This window comes from Lutra lutra, chromosome 3 (genome assembly GCF_902655055.1).
Source record: "Lutra lutra chromosome 3, mLutLut1.2, whole genome shotgun sequence".
NCBI classification, from domain to species: domain Eukaryota; kingdom Metazoa; phylum Chordata; class Mammalia; order Carnivora; family Mustelidae; genus Lutra; species Lutra lutra.
Genome location: NC_062280.1, coordinates 127,213,797 through 127,233,020, shown reverse-complemented (window position 1 = coordinate 127,233,020; position 19,224 = coordinate 127,213,797). Strand labels below are relative to the sequence as shown.

General features: G+C 37.6%; 1 protein-coding gene across 4 annotated transcripts in view; it reads left to right on the top strand.

Moving 5' to 3' along the window:
• KATNAL1 (katanin catalytic subunit A1 like 1) overlaps positions 1 to 17,403 on the top strand; it is an 80,542-nt gene extending 63,139 nt beyond the window's left edge. For all 4 annotated transcript variants that reach the window (XM_047723059.1, XM_047723060.1, XM_047723062.1 and 1 more), the window contains exons 10-11: positions 10,489 to 10,615; positions 12,261 to 17,403. In XM_047723059.1, coding sequence (XP_047579015.1) covers positions 10,489 to 10,615; positions 12,261 to 12,459 — 326 coding nt within the window. In that variant the 3' untranslated portion in view covers positions 12,460 to 17,403. The remainder of the gene's footprint in view (positions 1 to 10,488; positions 10,616 to 12,260) is intronic.
• The last annotated feature ends 1,821 nt before the right edge of the window (positions 17,404 to 19,224 follow it).

The following is a 19,224-nucleotide window of genomic DNA, read 5'->3' as shown; positions in this document are numbered from 1 at the left end:
AGAAAGTAGGTTGGAATTTTCTTGAGTGGTTGTCCTCTGTGGGTGTTTTTGTTTTTGTTTTTGTTTTTGTTTTAGGCAGGGAGGGGCAGAGGGAGAAGGAGAGAGAGAATCTTAAGCAGACTCCACAGCCATCACGGAGCCCAATGAGGGGCTTGATCTCATGACCCTGAGATCATGACCTAAGCTGAAATCAAAAGAGTTGGATGGTTAACTGACTGAGCCACCCAGGCACCCCCTCTCTGTGGTTGTTAAGATACTCTGTTTATCTTTTTGTTTTCAGCAATTTTACTATGATGTACTCTGTAAAATTTTCCTTTTTTATTTATCCTGCATGTATGTTGGACTTTGATATTGTTGCACAGGTCACTGGACTCTATTACATTTTTTTCAGTCTTTTTTCTAATTCTTCAGGTTGGATAATTTCTGTTCATTTATCTTCATGTTCATTGACACTTTCTTCTGCCATTTCCTAATCTACTTTTAATCTCAACCAGTGTATTTTTCATTTCAAACATATTTTGCAAATCTAGCATTTCCATTTGGCTATTTAATATAGTTTCTGTTGCTTTGCTGGGATTCCCCAGCTCTTTATCCGTTTTGTCTATCTTTTCCTGTAATTCTTGGGGATTTTTCCCATCAAAAGTTGGAGCTTAGTTCTCCTCCCCCTGACAATGTACTGGACTTAGTGATTTGTTTCTAAGGAATAGAATATGGGAGAATGATGCTATAAGTGACTTCTGAGGCTAAATCATAAAAAGGATAGTTCCTGCCTGGCTGTCCCTCTCTCAGATTACATGCTTTTGAGGAAGCCAGCTGCCATACCATGAGGACAAATAGTCTATGGAGAAGCCCAGCTGGGAAGAAACGAAAGTCTCCCACTAGCAGCCAATGGAACCAGCTTACCTGTTACGTGAGTTATATACTTTTGGAGGACTACAGGCCTAGCCTGTACATTGACTAAAATTTCATGACAGACCCTGCATTAGTCAGGGTTCTCCAGAGAAACAGAACTCGTAGAGCATGTATATAGAGACAGATTTATTTTAATGGATTAGCTCATGGAATTACAGAGACTGGCAGGTCTAAAATCTGCAGGGTAGGCTGGCAGGCTGGAGACCCAGGGAAGCATTGGTGTCACAATGCAAGTCCAAGGGCCCTCTTTGGGCAGAATTCCCTCTTGTTCTGGGCAGATCTGGCTTTCGTTCTGCTTTGGCCTTCAGCTGATCAGATGAGGCCTCCCACATTATGGAGAGCTGTCTGCTTTACTGAGTCTATGGATTTAAATATTAATCTCATACAAAAACATCCTTATAGAAACATCTAGAATAATGTTTGACCAAATGTATGGGTACTGTGGCCCAGCCAAGTTCACATAAAATTAGCCATCATAGATCCTAAGTGAGAGCATTCTGGCTAAGCTTCTCCCAAATTCCTGATGCACACAGTAACGATGAAGATGATAAATTATTATGTTAAGCCAATAAGTTTTAGTGTAATATCTTATTCAGAAATAAATAATTGATATATGACTTTATAGTTTATTTCAGCTGATTCTTAAATCTGGAACATCAATTTCTGTTGGCTGCTTTTTCATTTTCTCAATTATGGGTCACATTTTTCTGTTTCTTCGTGTGTCCAGTAGTTTTTATTATATGCTCCACATTGTAGGCAGTCTGGATTATGTTGTTTTCCTTTGAAAGGTATTGAATTTTGTTCTGGCAGGCACTCATATTATTGGTAGAACTTAAGAAAAAGCTACTTTACAGTTATTTGCTGTCTGTTGGCTAATGCATGAAAACAGTTGCCTCTTTTGTTTTATGTGTTTACCAAAGAAAGTCTGGTACCAGTTTTTTTGTGATGGCCAGAAATGGAAGCCTCACCTGCGACTTTTTCTCTTTTTTTAAAGATGTTTCTTTATTTGACAGAGAGAGCACAAGCAGGGGGAGCAGCAGAGGAAGAGGGAGCAGGCTCCCCAGTGAGCAGGGACCCCGATGCGGGTCCCGATCCCAGGGTCATGAGATCATGACCTGAGCCGAAGGCAGATGCTCAACCAACTGAGCCCCCCCAAAACCCCAAACTTAATTTTTTTTTTTTAAAGATTTTATTTATTTATTTGACAGAGAGAAATCACAAGTAGGCAGAGAAGCAGGCAGAGAGAGAGGAGGAAGCAAGCTCCCTGCCGAGCAGAAAGCCCGATGCGGGGCTTGAACCCAGGACCTGGGATCATGACCTGAGCCGAAGGCAGTGGCTCAACCCACTGAGCCACCCAGGCGCCCCCAAAACTTAATTTTTAAAACATATTCCTTAGTCACTTTCATGACTAAATCTCAAGGTTCTGTGATAAAATTAATTGGTAGATTTCTAGCTAATAGGTTGTCTTGTATTGTTTTTCCATTAATTCTCATAATCTCATTACTTGAAAAATGTTACTTTTCTTAAAACATTGCTGAAATTTTGATTGACCTTACAATAATAATAAACTTATTTAAAGCAGTAATGAAAGTGATTCAGTTTAGAAGCTTTAAGCTATCCTGGAATATTCTAACCCCCAGAAGCAGCTCCTTATTGCCTGGCTTGCTCTCATATTAGCCACATGAAGGTTTGAAATTTGAGTGGTTTGTTACCACTTCTGATTTAATGTTTCTTTCCTTTCTCTTTTTTCCCCTCCTTTTTTTCTTCCTTGTTTTCTAAACCAAATATCTGTATTCTATCTGGTATATTTCTATGAAATCAGTTTTAATTTTACTACTGTGTACAATGATTATAAATAAGAAATTAATACTAATGGGGGAAAATAAAAGTTTTACTACTTGAACTGACATCATTTAAACTTTGGTACTGTGAACTTTAATTCACCATAACAGGGAGAAAAAGAAGTAACTGGAAAAATAGTCGATGATCGCAATTTTATAAACTGCTGAGGAAAGCTTAGGTATTGGGGAAAAGACATGCTTTGTGATACAAAGGTAGGAATTTAGCTTTCTTTGAAATATTGGAGAAGAAAATAGATTTGGCTGACTGAAGGGCTTTCTTCTAAACTTGTTTTCCCTTATGAAAATGTTATGTCCATTATAGGTAAATCACTTTTGGGTGCTTCTCTTTGCTCATTATTAGTCTGAAGGTGTGTACCTTGTGACCATGGAACTTGAGAAATTGCTTTCTCCTAATGTGTATCCAAACAGGTAATCATAATTAGAACTCCACTCTGTCTAGCTTTTTCTTTCATCTGTATTAGTTCAATAGGTGTTTATCTAGCTCTTTGCTGTTAGGCACTTATTAGGCACTGTGGGAATATAAGCGATGTACAAGCCTTGTCCTTAGAGAGCTCTGGGTGCAGTTAGTTGGAAGGTAGGCATACACTTAACCTAACTGTAGGGAAAACAGTGTCATGTGATCTTAGTGTTCTCCATGGTACTTTTTCTTTTCAAGTTTTTTAATTTAAAATTCCAGTTAGTTTATTCTAATACAGCATAAATTCCAGTGCAGTGTAGTACTACTTTCAGGTGTACAACATAGTGATTCAACACTTACATACAACACCCAGTGCTCATCACAACAAGTACACACTCCTTAATCCCTATCACCTATTTAACACCAACAAACACCCCCCCACCCCGGTCCATGGTATTTTGGAGTGGAGAATGAGGAATAATAAATTCTGGCCAGGGGCACCTGGATGGCTCAGTGGGTTAAAGCCTCTGCCTTCAGCTCAGGTCATGATCCCAGAGTCCTGGGTTCGAGCCCCGCATGGGGCTCTCTGCTTAGCAGGGAGCCTGCTTCCTCCTTTCTCTCTGTCTGCTGCTCTGCCTACTTATGATCTCTCTGTCAAATAAGTAAATAAAATCTTTAAAAAAAAAATAAATAAATTCTGGCCAAAGTTCTTTGAAGTTAGATTTTCACTAATTTTCAGAGAAAAACAGAAACAAAGGTGTGGTTACTTGAAAATGAACAGACAGATAGCTCTTGTGGCTGGAGCATCTGGTAAGACAGAAGGCTCTGGAATAGATAAAACAATAACCCTTGGAAAAGTGAGAGGCCTGAAGGAATGATTTAGAAATATAGGGTAAAATTAATGGAAAGAAAGATTATATGAAAGTAAAAAAAAAAAAAAGTTTGAAGGACATTTTATGAACCAAAGCAACCCATGAAAATAAATTTTTAGTTGGAAAAGGAAGATAGTATAAAAATGAGAATAGATTAAACTAAAGGCACCCCAGATGCCTCAGCCAGAGCTCGTCTTTCTGGAGCACTTTCTTCCTTGTGGCCATTCCATGTGGCCTTGGCTGCTCCAGGCGTGGTGGGTTTCCAGATAGTCAGAGTTCATACATACATAGTAGCTCAGGGCGCCAGATGGTCCACTGGGATAGGTGGTAGGGGCATCCCTTTTTATAACCTAGCCTTAGAGGCGTGTAGTGTCACTTCTGCTGTACTCTGGGTTGCAACATTTACAGCCCCACCATTTTCAAGAGACTACCTCTGGGTGGGAGAGTGGCAAGACCACATTGTAGAAGCACGTGTGGGATGAGAGAGACTATTGCAGCCGTCCTGGTAAATACAATCTGCCATAGTTAACAAAAGGCAAAATAACAGGCGCAGCTAGAGCCTGGCCTCACAGTAAGTCTCTTCTTCCTTTATGCATCTAAATTACAGCAGCAGGCACCTGCTCAGATTAATGTAGTCCTTTTTCAGCCCCTTTCATTTAATTATATTTTGCTTTTAGAATAACCTCCTTAAATCACTGAAGTGTCATAGAGTCTCTTAGTCTCATTTCCTATCACATCAGGGTCAGAGTGTTTTTTTTTTTCCCCCTTTGTTTAAGTTGTAGGTCCACACCTTATCCTTCTTAATTGTGTCTATTTGCCTCTCTCAGGCCTCCTTCGTACTTTTCTACTTACTCCCCCCAACCACTCTGGTATATGCACGCTGCTTCTTACTTCCATGTCCTTATTTATGGTACTCCCGTTTCCCAGATTGTTCTCTCTCTTTGCCTCTATTTAAACTTCACTGGGGCCCCTGCCTGGCTCAGTCAATAGAACATGCGGCTCTTGACCTTGGGGTGTGTGTTTGAGCCCCATCTTGGGCCGTGGAGCTTACTTAAAAAGAAGAAAAAAACAAAAAAATCCAATGGGGTGCCTGGCTGGCTCAGTGAGAAGAGAATATGATCCTTGATCTTGGGGTTGTGAGTTTGAGCCCCACATTGGGTGTAGAGATTACTTAAATAAATACAAATTTAGGAAAAGTTTATTGATATTTCAAAGTTGACATTAAAGCATGCTAATTCTGTGAAGGCTTATTTGGCCTGGCCTATCTCCCTTGTGTCTCCCAGCGGTGTCTCACATGGTCCTTAATAAAAGGGATCTGGGTTTTCTGTGTCTCCCTTTAATCTTGTTTGTTGGCTAACCACTGGTGGTGCTGGCGTTGGGTGGGGAGGCACCGCAATGAGCACTTTTTGAGTGCTGTGGGCCAGTCCTTACATATATTAACTTATTTAACCCACGCAACAGTCTTATGCAGTAGATTCTCTTCATATCTTTATCTGACATGTGAGGAAACTGAGGCACTGAGGGGTTAAGTACCCCACCAGTGAGGCAGAGCAGGGCTGTGAGCCCAGACAGTCTGGCCCCAGATCACATACCCGCTATCATCTTCACTGGACTGCCAAGTGTGCTTAAGAAGAATTGTTAATATAAGAAGTGTATGATCCTTTTAACGATGTTTATTTAAATTTAGAATGTGTACTGACTTGGTTATGTGGCATTTGCAGTTCTTTATTAACATATTAATTTCTTGTTAAATCCTTCAACAATATCATTCAGTTTTATAGAGTTGATAAATCCTACTTGGAATCTTCTAACAAACCACTGATACAACCAGAATTACAAGTTATTTTCCCCCAAATTATAGTGACTAGGGAACAGGACGCTTCCTACTAGGCTTCAGTAGCACTAGGCCTTCACTTTGAGCAGGCTTATGCTCCAAAGTTCATTTAAGGTGACTGACTGGAACTTTGTTTCTGTGGGATAATACATTATATTGAACTTGGTGTTTGAGTTCTTAGGGCAGGCTGCAGTAAAACATTTTGATTTATAAGTACGGTGATACTCTTAGCATTAGGACTAAGAGCAAAGTGATATTTGTTTGCTAACATTCACCTGCTATATGTGGAGCACTATGAAATCGCACTTGGGTTACATTCGGAGTTCTTACTGAGGCATCAGGAGCACAGCCACTTTCTGTAGCAGCAGACCTAGGGGCTTCCTGTCCTCCCCTTGTTTTTCCCACACCCCTCTTGCTGACCATCTGAGTGCAGGACTTCTGTGTCTCTATACCATAGTGAACTCTAAGGTGGGCCTGCTGGCTGGGGATGATCAAGGAAAAGGAGCTCCCAAGATGAAGGAATTCTAGAGGTGAAGATTTCCGACTCATACTCTTTTTTTTTTTTTCTGGCAATCTCAGATAATGCCTGCTTGCTTCTCTTCCCGCTGTGGCTTCTCTTTGCATTGCTTTGCTTTGTCTTACTTTGCGTGTGTGAGTGAGAACTATAACTTGTTATAGAACCATGTATTAAAATTTAGTTCAGTCTATCCAATAATTGGCAAACAACCATGTACCTACTTTCTAGGACCAGAAATGGAGCATTATCTGACCTCAGAAGCTCCCAGTATATTCTTCCCTAGCATAGCTACCTTCCTGCCCCCTTGTGGTAATCACTGTTATTCCTTTTTTGGAAATAATTTATTTTTATCTTATAATTTTCTCACCTAATAATGTATCCCCAAACAAAGCTTTATCTTTTTTAAAACTTAAATTGAATCACACTAATTGTATTTATTCGTATTTCGCTTCTTTTGTTCAAGTACATTTTTAAGATTCATCCATATTATGAAATCTAGGTGCTGTTCATTTTTTTTTTTTTTTTTTTTGACAGAGAGAGTTCACAAGTAGGTGGAGAGGCAGGCAGAGAGAGAAAGAGGAGGAAGCAGGCTTCTTTCTGAGAAGAGAGCCCGATGCGGGGCTTGATCCCAGGACCCTGAGATCATGACCTGAGCCGAAGGCTTAACCCACTGAGCCACCCAGGTGCCCCGGTGCTGTTCATTTTTGTTGCTGTGTATCATTCCATTGTATTGGTCAGCTAGGGCTGCCATTACAGAGTACCACAGACTGGGTGGCTTAAACAACAAAAATTTATTTTCTCAGTCTAGAAGTCCAAGAGTGAGCAAGGTGTTGTTTCATTCTGGGGCCTCTTTCCTTGGCTTATAGAAAGCCATTTTCTCCCAGTGTTTTTATGTAGTCATCTTCTGTGTGTGTGTCCTAACCTCCTGCTCTTGTAAAGATACCAGTCAGACTGGATTAGGGTCCACCCATATGACCTCATTTTACTTTAATCACCTCTTAAAGTCACTGTCTTCAAATACAGTTACATTCTGAAGTATTGGAAGTTAGAACTTAACATAAAACTTCAGGGGGTTGGAGGAGACACAGTTCAGCCTATACATCCATTATGTCATTATACCACAGTTACCCATCATATTATTTGGTGGACAGTTTAATTGTTTCAATTCTAGGCAATTATGAATAGTACTGCTATGAATATTTTTATACTCGTATAATGGTAAAAATGCCTGAGTTTCTTTAGGGAGATGGAGCATTCCATCCATGCAGTGAGTTGCTGGTCATGTTGCATAGCTGGAACAATAAGAGATAAATCCAGTCTGTCTTCCCAAGTGGTTGTTCCAAAGTGGTTGTTACACACTGTACCTCCAGCCAGCAAGATAGGAGAGTTCCTGTTGCTTCACATTTTTCCAAAACCTTAGACTTTTTAATTCGTATACCAGTCTCTTGGTGTGCAGTGCTATCTCATTGTGGTTTAATTTTTATTTCCTTCTTTATTAAATAATTTGAATATCTCTTCCTATGGATTGTAACAAAATCAAATGGCTAATAAAGGAAAAGATACATAACAAATACCTGTTCATATCTTTTGCCCATTTTTCTGTTAGGTGGTCTGACCTTTATATTTGTAGGAGTTCTTTAAATATTCTGGATATAAGTACTTTGCAATATATGTTGTAAATATCTTCTCAAACTCCAGCTTTTGTGTTTCACTCTGTTTACAGTCTTGGTGAATTGGGGTTCCTAATTTTAATGTGGTAGGTTTGTCAGTCTTTTCCTTTGTGGTCAGCTTCTTGAATACATATATAGATATTTATCTATCTATCTATATATCAACAATATTCACTCTGAATTCATTAATATATTTCTTGTTTTATCTTCTAAAATGTTTGTAATTTTGCACCTTATATTTAGAGTAGTAATATATCTGGCACTGATTTTTTAAAAAAAGATTATTTATTTATTTATTTATTTGAGAGAGAGAGAGAGAGGGAGCACAAGCAGAGGAGTGGGAGAGGGAGAAACAGGCTTCCCTTTAATCTTGTTTGTTGGCTAACCACTGGTGGTGCTGGCGTGGGGTGGGGAGGCACCACAATGAACACTTTTTGAGTGCTGTGGGCCAGTCCTTACATGTATTAACTTATTTAACCCATGCAACAGTCTTATGCAGTAGATTCTCTTCATATCTTTATCTGACATGTGAGGAAACTGAGGCACTGAGGGGTTAAGTATCTTTTTTTTTTTTAAGATTTTATTTATTTAAGATTTTATTTATTTATTTGACAGATAGAGATCACAGGTAGGCAGAGAGGCAGGCAGAGAGAGAGAGAGGAGGAAGCAGGCTCCCTGCTGAGCAGAGAGCCCGATGCGGGGCTCTATCCCAGGACCCGGGGACCATGACCTGAGTCGAAGGCAGAGGCTTTAACCCACTGAGCCACCCAGGCGCCCCTGAGGGGTTAAGTATCTTAACAGGCTTCCCACTGAGCAGGGAGCCCAATGTGGGTCTTGATCCCAGGACCCTGGGATCACAACCTGAGCCAAAGGCAGACCTTAACGACTGACCCACCCAGGCGCCCCTGGCACTGATTTTTATGTATGGTATGAGGCAGGATGCAGTTTCATTTTTGTACCCAGTAGACCGTAGTTGTTCTGGCATTTTCTCCCACCACATGTCTTAAATTAGCTGCCATAGTATATGCTTTGATCTGCTTCTGGGCTCCGTGTTCCATATCATCGATCTATTTGTTTATCTCTGCAAGAGTAGTACATTGATTTGAATCTTATTACTTTGTAATAAGTCTTAAAGCCTGATAGGGCAGTTCCTCCCACCTTATTGTTGTTTTTCCAGTGTGTCTTGGTTGTCCTTGATTCTTTCCATTTCCATAAACGTTTTAATATCTGCCTGTTCAGATACACAAACAGACCTGTTGGGATCTTTACTAGAATGCTTTGAGCTCTTTATGATCATTTGGGGAATTGTCAGTGTCAGAAAAGATAAAACAAACTTTGGGGAAGTGTTTTAGATTAAAGAATACTAAAGAGATATGATAACTAAATGCAGTGTATGACGGATTTTAAGAAAGTTTCCTGGGGAAAATGGGGACGTGTTAATCTGGATTGTGTATTAGATGATTCTAATGTACCAGGGTTGAATTTGCTGGTTAGTGTAATAATTGTATGGATATCTTTGTTCTTAGAAGGTACATGCTGAAGAATTTAAGGTGAAGTGTTGCAGTGCCTATAGTTAGCTCTAAATTCAGAAAAGAAGGAGCGGGGAGAGGTGAAGGGAGTGATAATCGCAAAATATTGACAAATGATGAGTCTAGATGGAAGGTAAATGGTTGTTGACTGATTTTTTTTTTAACCTATAGATTTAAGATTTTTCAAAATAAGTTGGGGAAAATTACATTTCATTTTACATATCAGAAAATAATAGAAAGCCAGATGCAACCTAAGTTTGCATTATCCTAGTATGCTGTAAAACAGAAATATGACATTAACACTGATAGTAAGACAGCAAGCATGATTGGTTATTTTAAATAATTCTGTAATTCATTTGAGCTTACACAGTACAATACACATTTCAGTCGTATTGGAGCAGCAAATGTCTGTGGGCTGGCTCTCCAAGTAAAAAAAAAAAACATATTAATATGTGTTTTGTGCCAAGTGCTGATTTCCTGTATCCTAGGAAATCTTTTTTCTATATCACTTTTAAAGGTGAGCGAAATGATTCATAGGAGTTACACTCCATGCAATCTAATTTTATAAAACTAGACTAAATGTTGCTTTTTACTAAAAGCACATTTGATACTTGAATATTGATGATTTTATTTTTCATAAAGGACTACAGACTGTTTTCACAGCAAGTATCTTCACAATCTATAAGGAAAACTCTTGAGTTTTGTTTCAATTTCTAGTTATTGCAGCCAAGGCACTTAGGAAATTCAGTAATTCTGAGTCATGCCTTGAGTTGGAAATATTAGGTGGACTCAAGTTACTGACTCCTCTTTCTTTTACTGAATGTTAATACGTGATTTCTCATCAAGATGATTTGTAAAGTAAAACCTCCAACAGTAACAAAAAAATCTTCTACAGCAAAAGGAAGAACCGAGCTGCTGAAGATCAATCTTCGTGAGGTTGAACTGGACCCTGACATTGAATTGGAAGATATAGCAGAGAAGATTGAGGGCTATTCTGGTGCTGATATAACTAATGTTTGCAGGTATTTTTTTTTTTTTAAATGATCTGTGACCTTAGATATTAGGTATAGATTTGACAGGAGGATTGATCTTAAAGTTAGTATCATTCCTAGCTCTTGACATGAAAGCAGCGACCCATTTCCTTGAAATGATTTCTCATTTGTCTTGTTTCTTTTCTATAGAACTTCATGGGTCATTGTTAGATGAATGATTGTATAGCAGTATGGTCACCTTTTATGTTCCTCTGATTTTTTTTTTAAATTTAAATTCAATTAGCCAACATATAGTACTAACTAAAGATATACATCTTTAGTTCAGATACAGAGTTCAATAATTCATCAGTTGTGTATAACACCCAGTGCTCATCACATCGTGTGCCCTCCTTAATGCCTATCACCGATAACCCCATCCTCCCACCGCCTCCCCTCCAGCAACTCTCAGTTTGTTTCCTAGAGTTAAGAGTCTCTGCTGGGTTGTCTCCCTCTCTGTTACTTACCATTCAGTTTTCCCTCCCTTCCCCTGTGATCTTCTGCATTGTTTTTTATATTCCACATATGAGTGAAACCAAAGATAAATTTTGTCTTTCTCTGATCTATCCTTTGGTTTTTGAGAAATTATACTGAATTTGGTAACAATGACTTTGACAAGCTAAGGTCAGTTTAGCCCTAAATTGGAGCCTAGTTATATCAACATAAAATAATATTAGTTTTGGTTGTTATTATTTTACCACATGCAGATGAGCAAGCAAAGTTGTATCAGTTGAAGCTGGGAAATACATATTTTATGTGTATAAAATATATTCTATATTTCCCTTTCAATGTAGTGACATCATATTTTGTAGACAATTCACCTCACTCAATAAGGTTTTTCTTTTTTCCCATCTTAACTCTACTTCAATTGACAGTAATAGCCTTTCTTTAAAACTGTAGTATCTGTTGTTTCTCACTTTTTGTACTAGTATTTTTCTTACATACATGTAAATTTAGTGGCACACAAGCTCCCAATAGTTCCACTGTGTAAAATACATATAAAATTTGAAGTTTTGGTTGGGTTAGCTTCCTAATTGCTTTTTTGTGAGCATTAATTGTCCAGTTCTTCCAGACCTTCATAATTATATACAGCTGATCAGAATGGAGCTGAAAATAGGATCTGGAGAAGCCTGGTTTAATCCTTTTAGTTGTCCACCAGAGCCCCATGTGAGGGCCTCCACATCTACCCGATGCAGATACATTCATGTTCCAGAGAAGGAGTTTCCTGGCTTTACCTCCTCTAATTAGGTCGTAGACAAACTGTTATAAGATTTGAATTATCTTAATATTAGCCATGTGTTCGTTTTCAAGTGTGTAATTCCGTATTTCAAAACTCTACTTCTGTTTCCTAACTTTCTTGGCTGCCTTTGAAGAGCAAGTGGGGAAAAGAAAATTCAGTACTATTGGAGTCCAACCTCGACTTTTAGGATTCATTAATAGTATATTTTATGTTTAAGTCATTTGCATCCTGTTTTAACCTTTTCTGAGCCCTCAGAATATCTCTAAAATGGGAAATTCTGCGCAGCACCATAAAAACACATAAAATGATCTTTCGAATGTTTTCTTTTAACTTTGTTACAATTGACAGTTTTTAAAACATTTGCATCAGTGTGGATTCACGGATTTTGTATGTTTTTAGGGATGCCTCTTTAATGGCAATGAGACGGCGAATCAATGGCTTAGGTCCAGAAGAGATCCGTGCACTTTCTAAAGAGGAGCTTCAGATGCCTGTTACCAAAGGAGACTTTGAATTGGCTCTTAAGAAAATTGCCAAGTCTGTCTCTGCTGCAGACTTGGAGAAGTATGAAAAATGGATGGTTGAATTTGGATCTGCTTGAATTTCTGTCAGTTCTTCATTTCTGGTATTTTTATTTATAAAATGTGAAGAAATTCCCTGCAGTTTTTTTTTTTTTTTAAAAACAGGTTTAGAACTTTTCATTGGAGAGGTGCTTCCCTTAAAGGCAAAAAACTTAAAACCACAAAGAATATATATATAGTTGGGAAAGAAGAAAAGCTTACACAGGGAGCCTGATAGTCTCCCTCACCTGGCTTTGTGCTGGTAATGCCACTTTTTCACGCATTAATATTGCACATGCAAAAAAAAAAAAAGGCAGCGTGTCAGGAGGCCAAAGAGCGATCAGTGTGCTCACGTAGAAGCTTGTTTACAAAAGGGTTAGAAGGCCCTCTCTTTCTCAGTTGCATTTGTTGGTTTTGGTTTTTTTCTATTCTTCGCTCTGAGCATGAGGGACCCATGTATGTTGACTTTTAACACTAGAACTGGGTTTGTGTCAAATTCATTATTGTTAAAAATGATGGTTTTGAATTAACTAATTTGTTAAACCTTTAGAATTCAACTCTTACTGTCACAGTCTTATCATATAGTTGAATTTTTACCTTCTGTTCTCCCACCATTTCTTCTATTAACTATCTAATCCTTTACTCAGCTTCATGATGTCCTCATGGCTTGTGGTCTTTGAAGTGTTTTGTCAGGTTGTTTCTCTGGTCTTAAGTATTTTTTGCTGGCACGTATGTTGGAAGGGTGGAGAGAATATTATGATTGCATAAGAAGCACTTCTTCATTCTTGAATTCTAGATTTGTTTTCACTTTTCGTTCAGTATGTTCAAATAGATAAACCTTTTATTTTCCTCAGCTCTAACAATGTTTGATTTTTGCTGAACTTGACTTTCATATTCTAAATAAATACTTTGGTATTCTAAGGAAGTCCACTCTCTTGTGGCTAATGCAAAACAAACAAAATCTTTAGAGTTTTCTGGATAGCTGGTTTAACAAAATAGCATTATATATAATGAGTGATGTTCATTTTAAAATTTTAAAATTATTCCTTGTCTAGGTTGAGAACTTGTACATAGAAGTCTGACATGCACATTGAGTTCAACAGGAATTAGACAATAAAAAAAGGCCAAAAAAAGTAGATGGCTTCTATCTAATCACAAGTAGAGCATCCTCATGCTTGTTTTTTAAAATTACATTTATCCCATTTGGATTGGGCAACCTTTGCTTTAATGGTGATGCTTTTTAAAATTTGTATTTGATGCTATCTTGAATTCTCAGTTTTGGAGAGCACCCAACTGGTTTAAAACTAAAAATAATAGAACTTTTTAGACACTTAACAAAAAAACTCTTAGTATCTTGCTTTAAGACATTTGTTTCCCCTATTAGGAGTTGTATAATTTTCAGATAACTGAAGTCTGACTCTAAACTCCAGTATTTTATATAATGCGATAAATCACCCCTCCTTCCCTCTGGGGCGTAGTTTATAAGAGTTAAAATCATAGGACATCATGATTTTATTTTAATTGAATGAATTCATTTAAAAAATTGAAGTAAGTTTTCTTTTATTCATTAACTTCTTAAATAAAGAAATAAATGATCACACTAAGATAATCTTGCAGACGGTTACCATCCAGTAACATATTTTTTTCCCTGAAGTCCTAAGGACAGCTATTAAAACGTGTGTTTTGATTGCTAAAACTTGTTAGACTCTTTTTCTAGGTCTTGTGGTATTTGTGTTGGCATGTATTTCTTCTTTTAAAATTCTTCATGGATAATAATATGGTAATTGTGATTTAAAAAACATTATCAGTTAAGTAGTATTTGGACACTCAAGCTTTCTAGAAGCTTATCTTTGGTATGTTGGTGAACCAGGTGCACTTTTAAAATTTTTGATTTCCGTTGTTTCTCATTTTGCTCTGTCAGTGGGTGGCAAATGCTTTGTGTTTCATAACCCCCTTAAAGGATCCTGAGGAGATTGCTCGGGTGTTCTGTCCAGCCTTTACTGTACACTGTCGTACGCTGTCTTTATCGTAAGACAGTGTGTTGCCTTACCCAGAATGAGAAAATTGTTGTCTTCTTCTTTGTTTTTTTTTTTTTTTTTCCTATGTTGCATTATCAGATTAGAAAGATTCAGTTCCTTTACTTGATCTGAAACCATGAGTGTTTGGGGCTCTGCAGCACAGTGAGGTTAGGACTGAGTTTTGTACAATTCTGTCTTACAAATATCTGATCAGATAATTCCTTCATTTAGCAGGCTTGCATTGGTTGCTTACAGTCTACGAGACCCTCGGGTGGTACCTCTGTGGCTTACAGAGTTGGACTAGGCTGGGCAATTCTGACTGGGCACTTTCTATAATTACACTGTGTGGCTTCTGGCTCCAACTAATGAAACGAGTTCAGATTTTAAAAAGGAGAGGCACGGTAATCTGTGTGTTCTCTGAAAGATAATATATATAGGTTTTTCTCTCTTTCTCCTTTAAATGTTTTAAAATAAGTTTGTTTGAACAATGGAATTATTATAGATCTGGCAATTTTCACAAACCATTTCCCAAACTTCACGTTTATTGTAAACGTGTACACGTGTAATTATGGGAGACATTTTGCTCTTGTTATCACTCTATTTTTTTAAACGTACTTAGTGTTGATGAAATGTACTAGACAAATGGCTTTTAAATGTAGGCTGAGACCTTCTAGAAATCCAAGCAGGAAACTAGGGAATGGCATCACAGACTTTCATCTTCCAGTTAGTAGTGCTGTAGCCATTCTAGCATGATCAAAACACACTTTGGGCTTGGACCTCTGTCTCCAGAAAAAGCAAGATAGCTTGGAAGAGGAAATGTGTTGAGGTCTAGCTGCATAATTAGGGGCTTCAGCTGAGCTCCTGAGATGGCAGTTTTTCTGACGTGATATTTGACTGTCAGAGTATAGGGTGAAACCGCTAATTACTCAGAAAGTGAGCGTACATATATCTTGTGAATCTGCTATCAACAAACATACAGGTTCTCCAAGTAAAAATGTGTGTCTGCAGCACCAATGTACAACGTAAATGTCACTCTTGCACTTGGCTATATGTAGCCTGACTGTTGAACACGAAATTACTGATAATCCTGAGGTTTTGTACAGCTTGAGTTCACGTGAACTCCTGCGTTGGAAGTTCTTTATACTTTATACTGTTGAATCTATGATGAGAATTGTAAAATGATAGCCAGTTGGCATAGTTAGGTTTCTCTCCTCTCCAGCTAGGGTGGAGGATATATATAGACTTAGGCAGGTATTTCATATTGTGTGGGCTTTGGCTCCTTCAGTATTATCTTGATTATTGAGTCCTTTTGGTGTAATAGTAGATCCCCACTCTTTCTTTTATCTTAGTGATAAATCATCTTAATCCTGTGTGATAGGCCTAAAATGTTAAGGATATTTGCTGGCCTTTTCCAAGAAACGGCCACATTAACTTGAATGAAACATTTTTTTGAAACTTTTTTTTTGTGTCTTTTGTTTAACTGTTTTGATTGTATGATTTTTTTTTTACATATCACTTAATCTGTGATGCACATAATATTTATATGAACCTAGAAATCTGTCACAATAGAGAAGAATAGGAATTACAGTTGGAGGGCTTATTAGGGAATAAAAATATTTGAACCCCGAATGTTATATTCTCATCTCCACTAATTATTTTTGCAGAAAAAGCTAAAAACTCTATTATAATTATTATATTTACTTATTTATACTTTCAAATTGGGCTTTATTTATTTAATTCTTAAAGGACATTTGCTTTTTAATATTGTTTCTTAATGCAGGAATGGTATAAGTACTTTAAAAATAAAATCCCTAAGATAATAGGTACCTTTTTAAACAAATGCAAATTAACAGTAATTCTTGAAATGTTTACTAGGTTTTTTGACTGTCGACAGCTCTTTAACTCAGTGGTATTTCTGAATTTCCAAGTGACTTGTTAATAAAAAAAAAAAAAAAAGGAAAACTAATAAGGTAATGTCATTTATTCTTTTTATTTTACCGTTCTCACTTCTTGATCAGCCTTATTTCATGTATGTCTATAAATAACCTGGATACTGCTTTGTCACCGGCAGTGTGGTTTTATACGTTTGGAAATTCAGCACAACAAATAGGGAATTAGTATAGAGGTATTTTTCCTATAAAAAGCCTCCTACTTGATTTTGTGCTCATAAAATGCACTTTCGTTTTACAACCTCTGAAATGACTAAATATTGCCCTTTGGGCAACTTGAATCTTTGCACTTGTTTTTTCCAGAGTCTACCTCAGTTAACCAGGCATAGTTTTAGGAGGAAGTGAATTGAAACCATATTTAAACTCCATTCAGCATCTATGCAGATTTGTTCAAGCACTTCCTTCTCTCTCCTCTTGCCCTCCCTCCACTACTTTTTTTTTTTTTTTTTTAAATCTTGAGATTTAAAATATTTCCCTTTGCAAAGCTATATATTCCAAATTAAGCCTCTGTGAAATCTCTGCATGATTCTTTCTCTTTTTGGTGTGGCTTCATTATTTGGATGTGTTTCGTTTCAAGGAGCAGTTTCAGACATGACACATGTCCCCTTCTTTCCCATAGCTTCATAAATGCAGACTATTTTGATAACAGTAAAAACCTTGGAATCTAACTGTTCCAGTGTCCATTCTCTAAGAACCCACGTGTTTTATGAAAACAAACAAAAATGGACGCAGGTCTATTCATGTTTTGGTACGGCAACAGGGAGTCGCCTTGAGTTACCATTTTGTGGATGGCTTCCAGCAGATCATTACATGTTAGGATGGTTTGTATATGGCTAACAGTTTTGTTTCAGTGTTTGTCTCTCAGTATTTTGAACCTAATTCAAAGAAAAAGATGTTTCCAGATTGTATTTCTTCAACGTGCTTTTCCTTAACATTTTGCTCTGCTACTTTGCTAGTCTCCTGAGCTTAGTTGTCTTTGTGCATAGGTTTTGATTTGATAATAAATTTCTAGAGTGTTGCTTGTTGCTGTTTTCTTTGTGGTTCCTATTTGATCTATAGTCACTGGTCCACTTAATGCCACCAGTGAGAGTAACAAACTCCTCACTGGTAAGAAATGACATCTCCCAGAGTTTCCGTTCTTAAAAAAATCACATATTGTAAACTTGACCTTTTGTGTTTGCCATGATAATTTCAAGTTTGATGGAGGTAATCTAAGAGTGGCTTTTTAATTAATTCTAACAGGTTTAGTAAATACACTTGCCTTATTTGTATAACACCATTGCAAAATGGATGTTCCATATGGTGAATTTTCCAGATGACTGTATCTTATTTTATGAATCACCCAGAACTATTTTTTTTAATACATAGACTTTATTTTTTGAGCAGTTTATATTTACAGAAAAATTCAACAGCTAGGAGAGTTCTTCCTCCCTCCTCTGCTCCCCTCCACAGCACTTCAAGCCCCTTTTATTAACATCTTGCTTTAGTGTAGTATACTTGTTATACTTGAATCACTATTGGTACATTATTATTACATTATTACAAAGTACATAGTTTACATTAAGGTTCACTCTGTGTTGTACAGTTCAGAGGGTTTTGATAAAAGGACTGTGTCATATATCTACCATTACAGGATCATACAGAATAGTTCCAGTGCCTAAAAATCCTCCTGGCTCTGACTCTTCATCTTTCCCCCTCCCCCAAACCCTCAACAAGCAGAGAACACTCTCTCTGTAGTTGGCCATTTAAAGAATGTTATATAGTTGGAATCCTACTGTTACTTAACAGTTTGCACTTAAGTTTCCTCCATGTCTTTTTGAGGCTTAATAGTTCATTTCTTTTTGTCTGTTACATGATGTTCAAGTCTGTTTGAAGGACATCTTGGTTGCTTACAAGCTTTAGAAATTGCTATGAAGTGCTATAAACGTTCATGTGCAGTAAACGTTAATGTGCAGTTTTTTGTGTGGTCATAAGTTTGCAGCTCATTTGAGTAAATATCTAGGAATGTGATTGCTAGAATATATTGGAAGACTGTGTTTAATTTTGTAAGAACCTGTGAACCATATTCCACAGTAGCTGTACCATTTTGCATTCCCACCAGCAATGAATGAGTGTTCCTGTTGCCCCACATCTTCTCCAGCATTTGGTGTTGTCAGGGTTCTGATTTTGCCACTCTAATAAGTGTGTACTGGCATAACATTGCTTTTTAAATTTCCAGTTCTGTAATGACATGTTGAGCATCTTTTCATATGCTCATCTATTTTTAGTTGGCTTTTATTGAAACCTTGCTAGAATGTGTCATACTCCTTCTCTGACTTGGTAAAATAGAGAATTTGAGCTTAACCTTTTTTTCATGATTCAGAGTTATCCTTAAAATATGCTACCCTCAGCAGCTAGTGGAATTGGGGGGTGGGAAGGTAGGGGACAGGGCTTTTCTGCCTGTCACTACATGGTCTTTGAGTTTTGGTGTTTGCTCTTATAGCATCTTTACTATTCTGTTATCAGGCTGACCACCTTTATTCCTCTTCCAGCTCCTATCTCCAGTCTGTAGTGAGCCCAGTGAAGCAGTCATTAAACGGCTTGTTAGAATACGGGTAAATTAGGAGTACAGCCCTATGGGGATAAGGAGTAGTAGGGAGCTGTACAGTCTTTAAGCTTTAGCGCTTTGTGTCCTTTCTCTAGGCTGTGGCCTTCTTAGCTTTATCTTTGGTTCCCAGAAGTGTTCCTGGTAGACCCAAGCGTGAAGTCAATGTTTGTACTTGATTATATTGTCATGTCGTCATATAATATTTATAGCCGGAAAGCACCTAGCATCAATTTAATTCCATGCGTCAGCCCC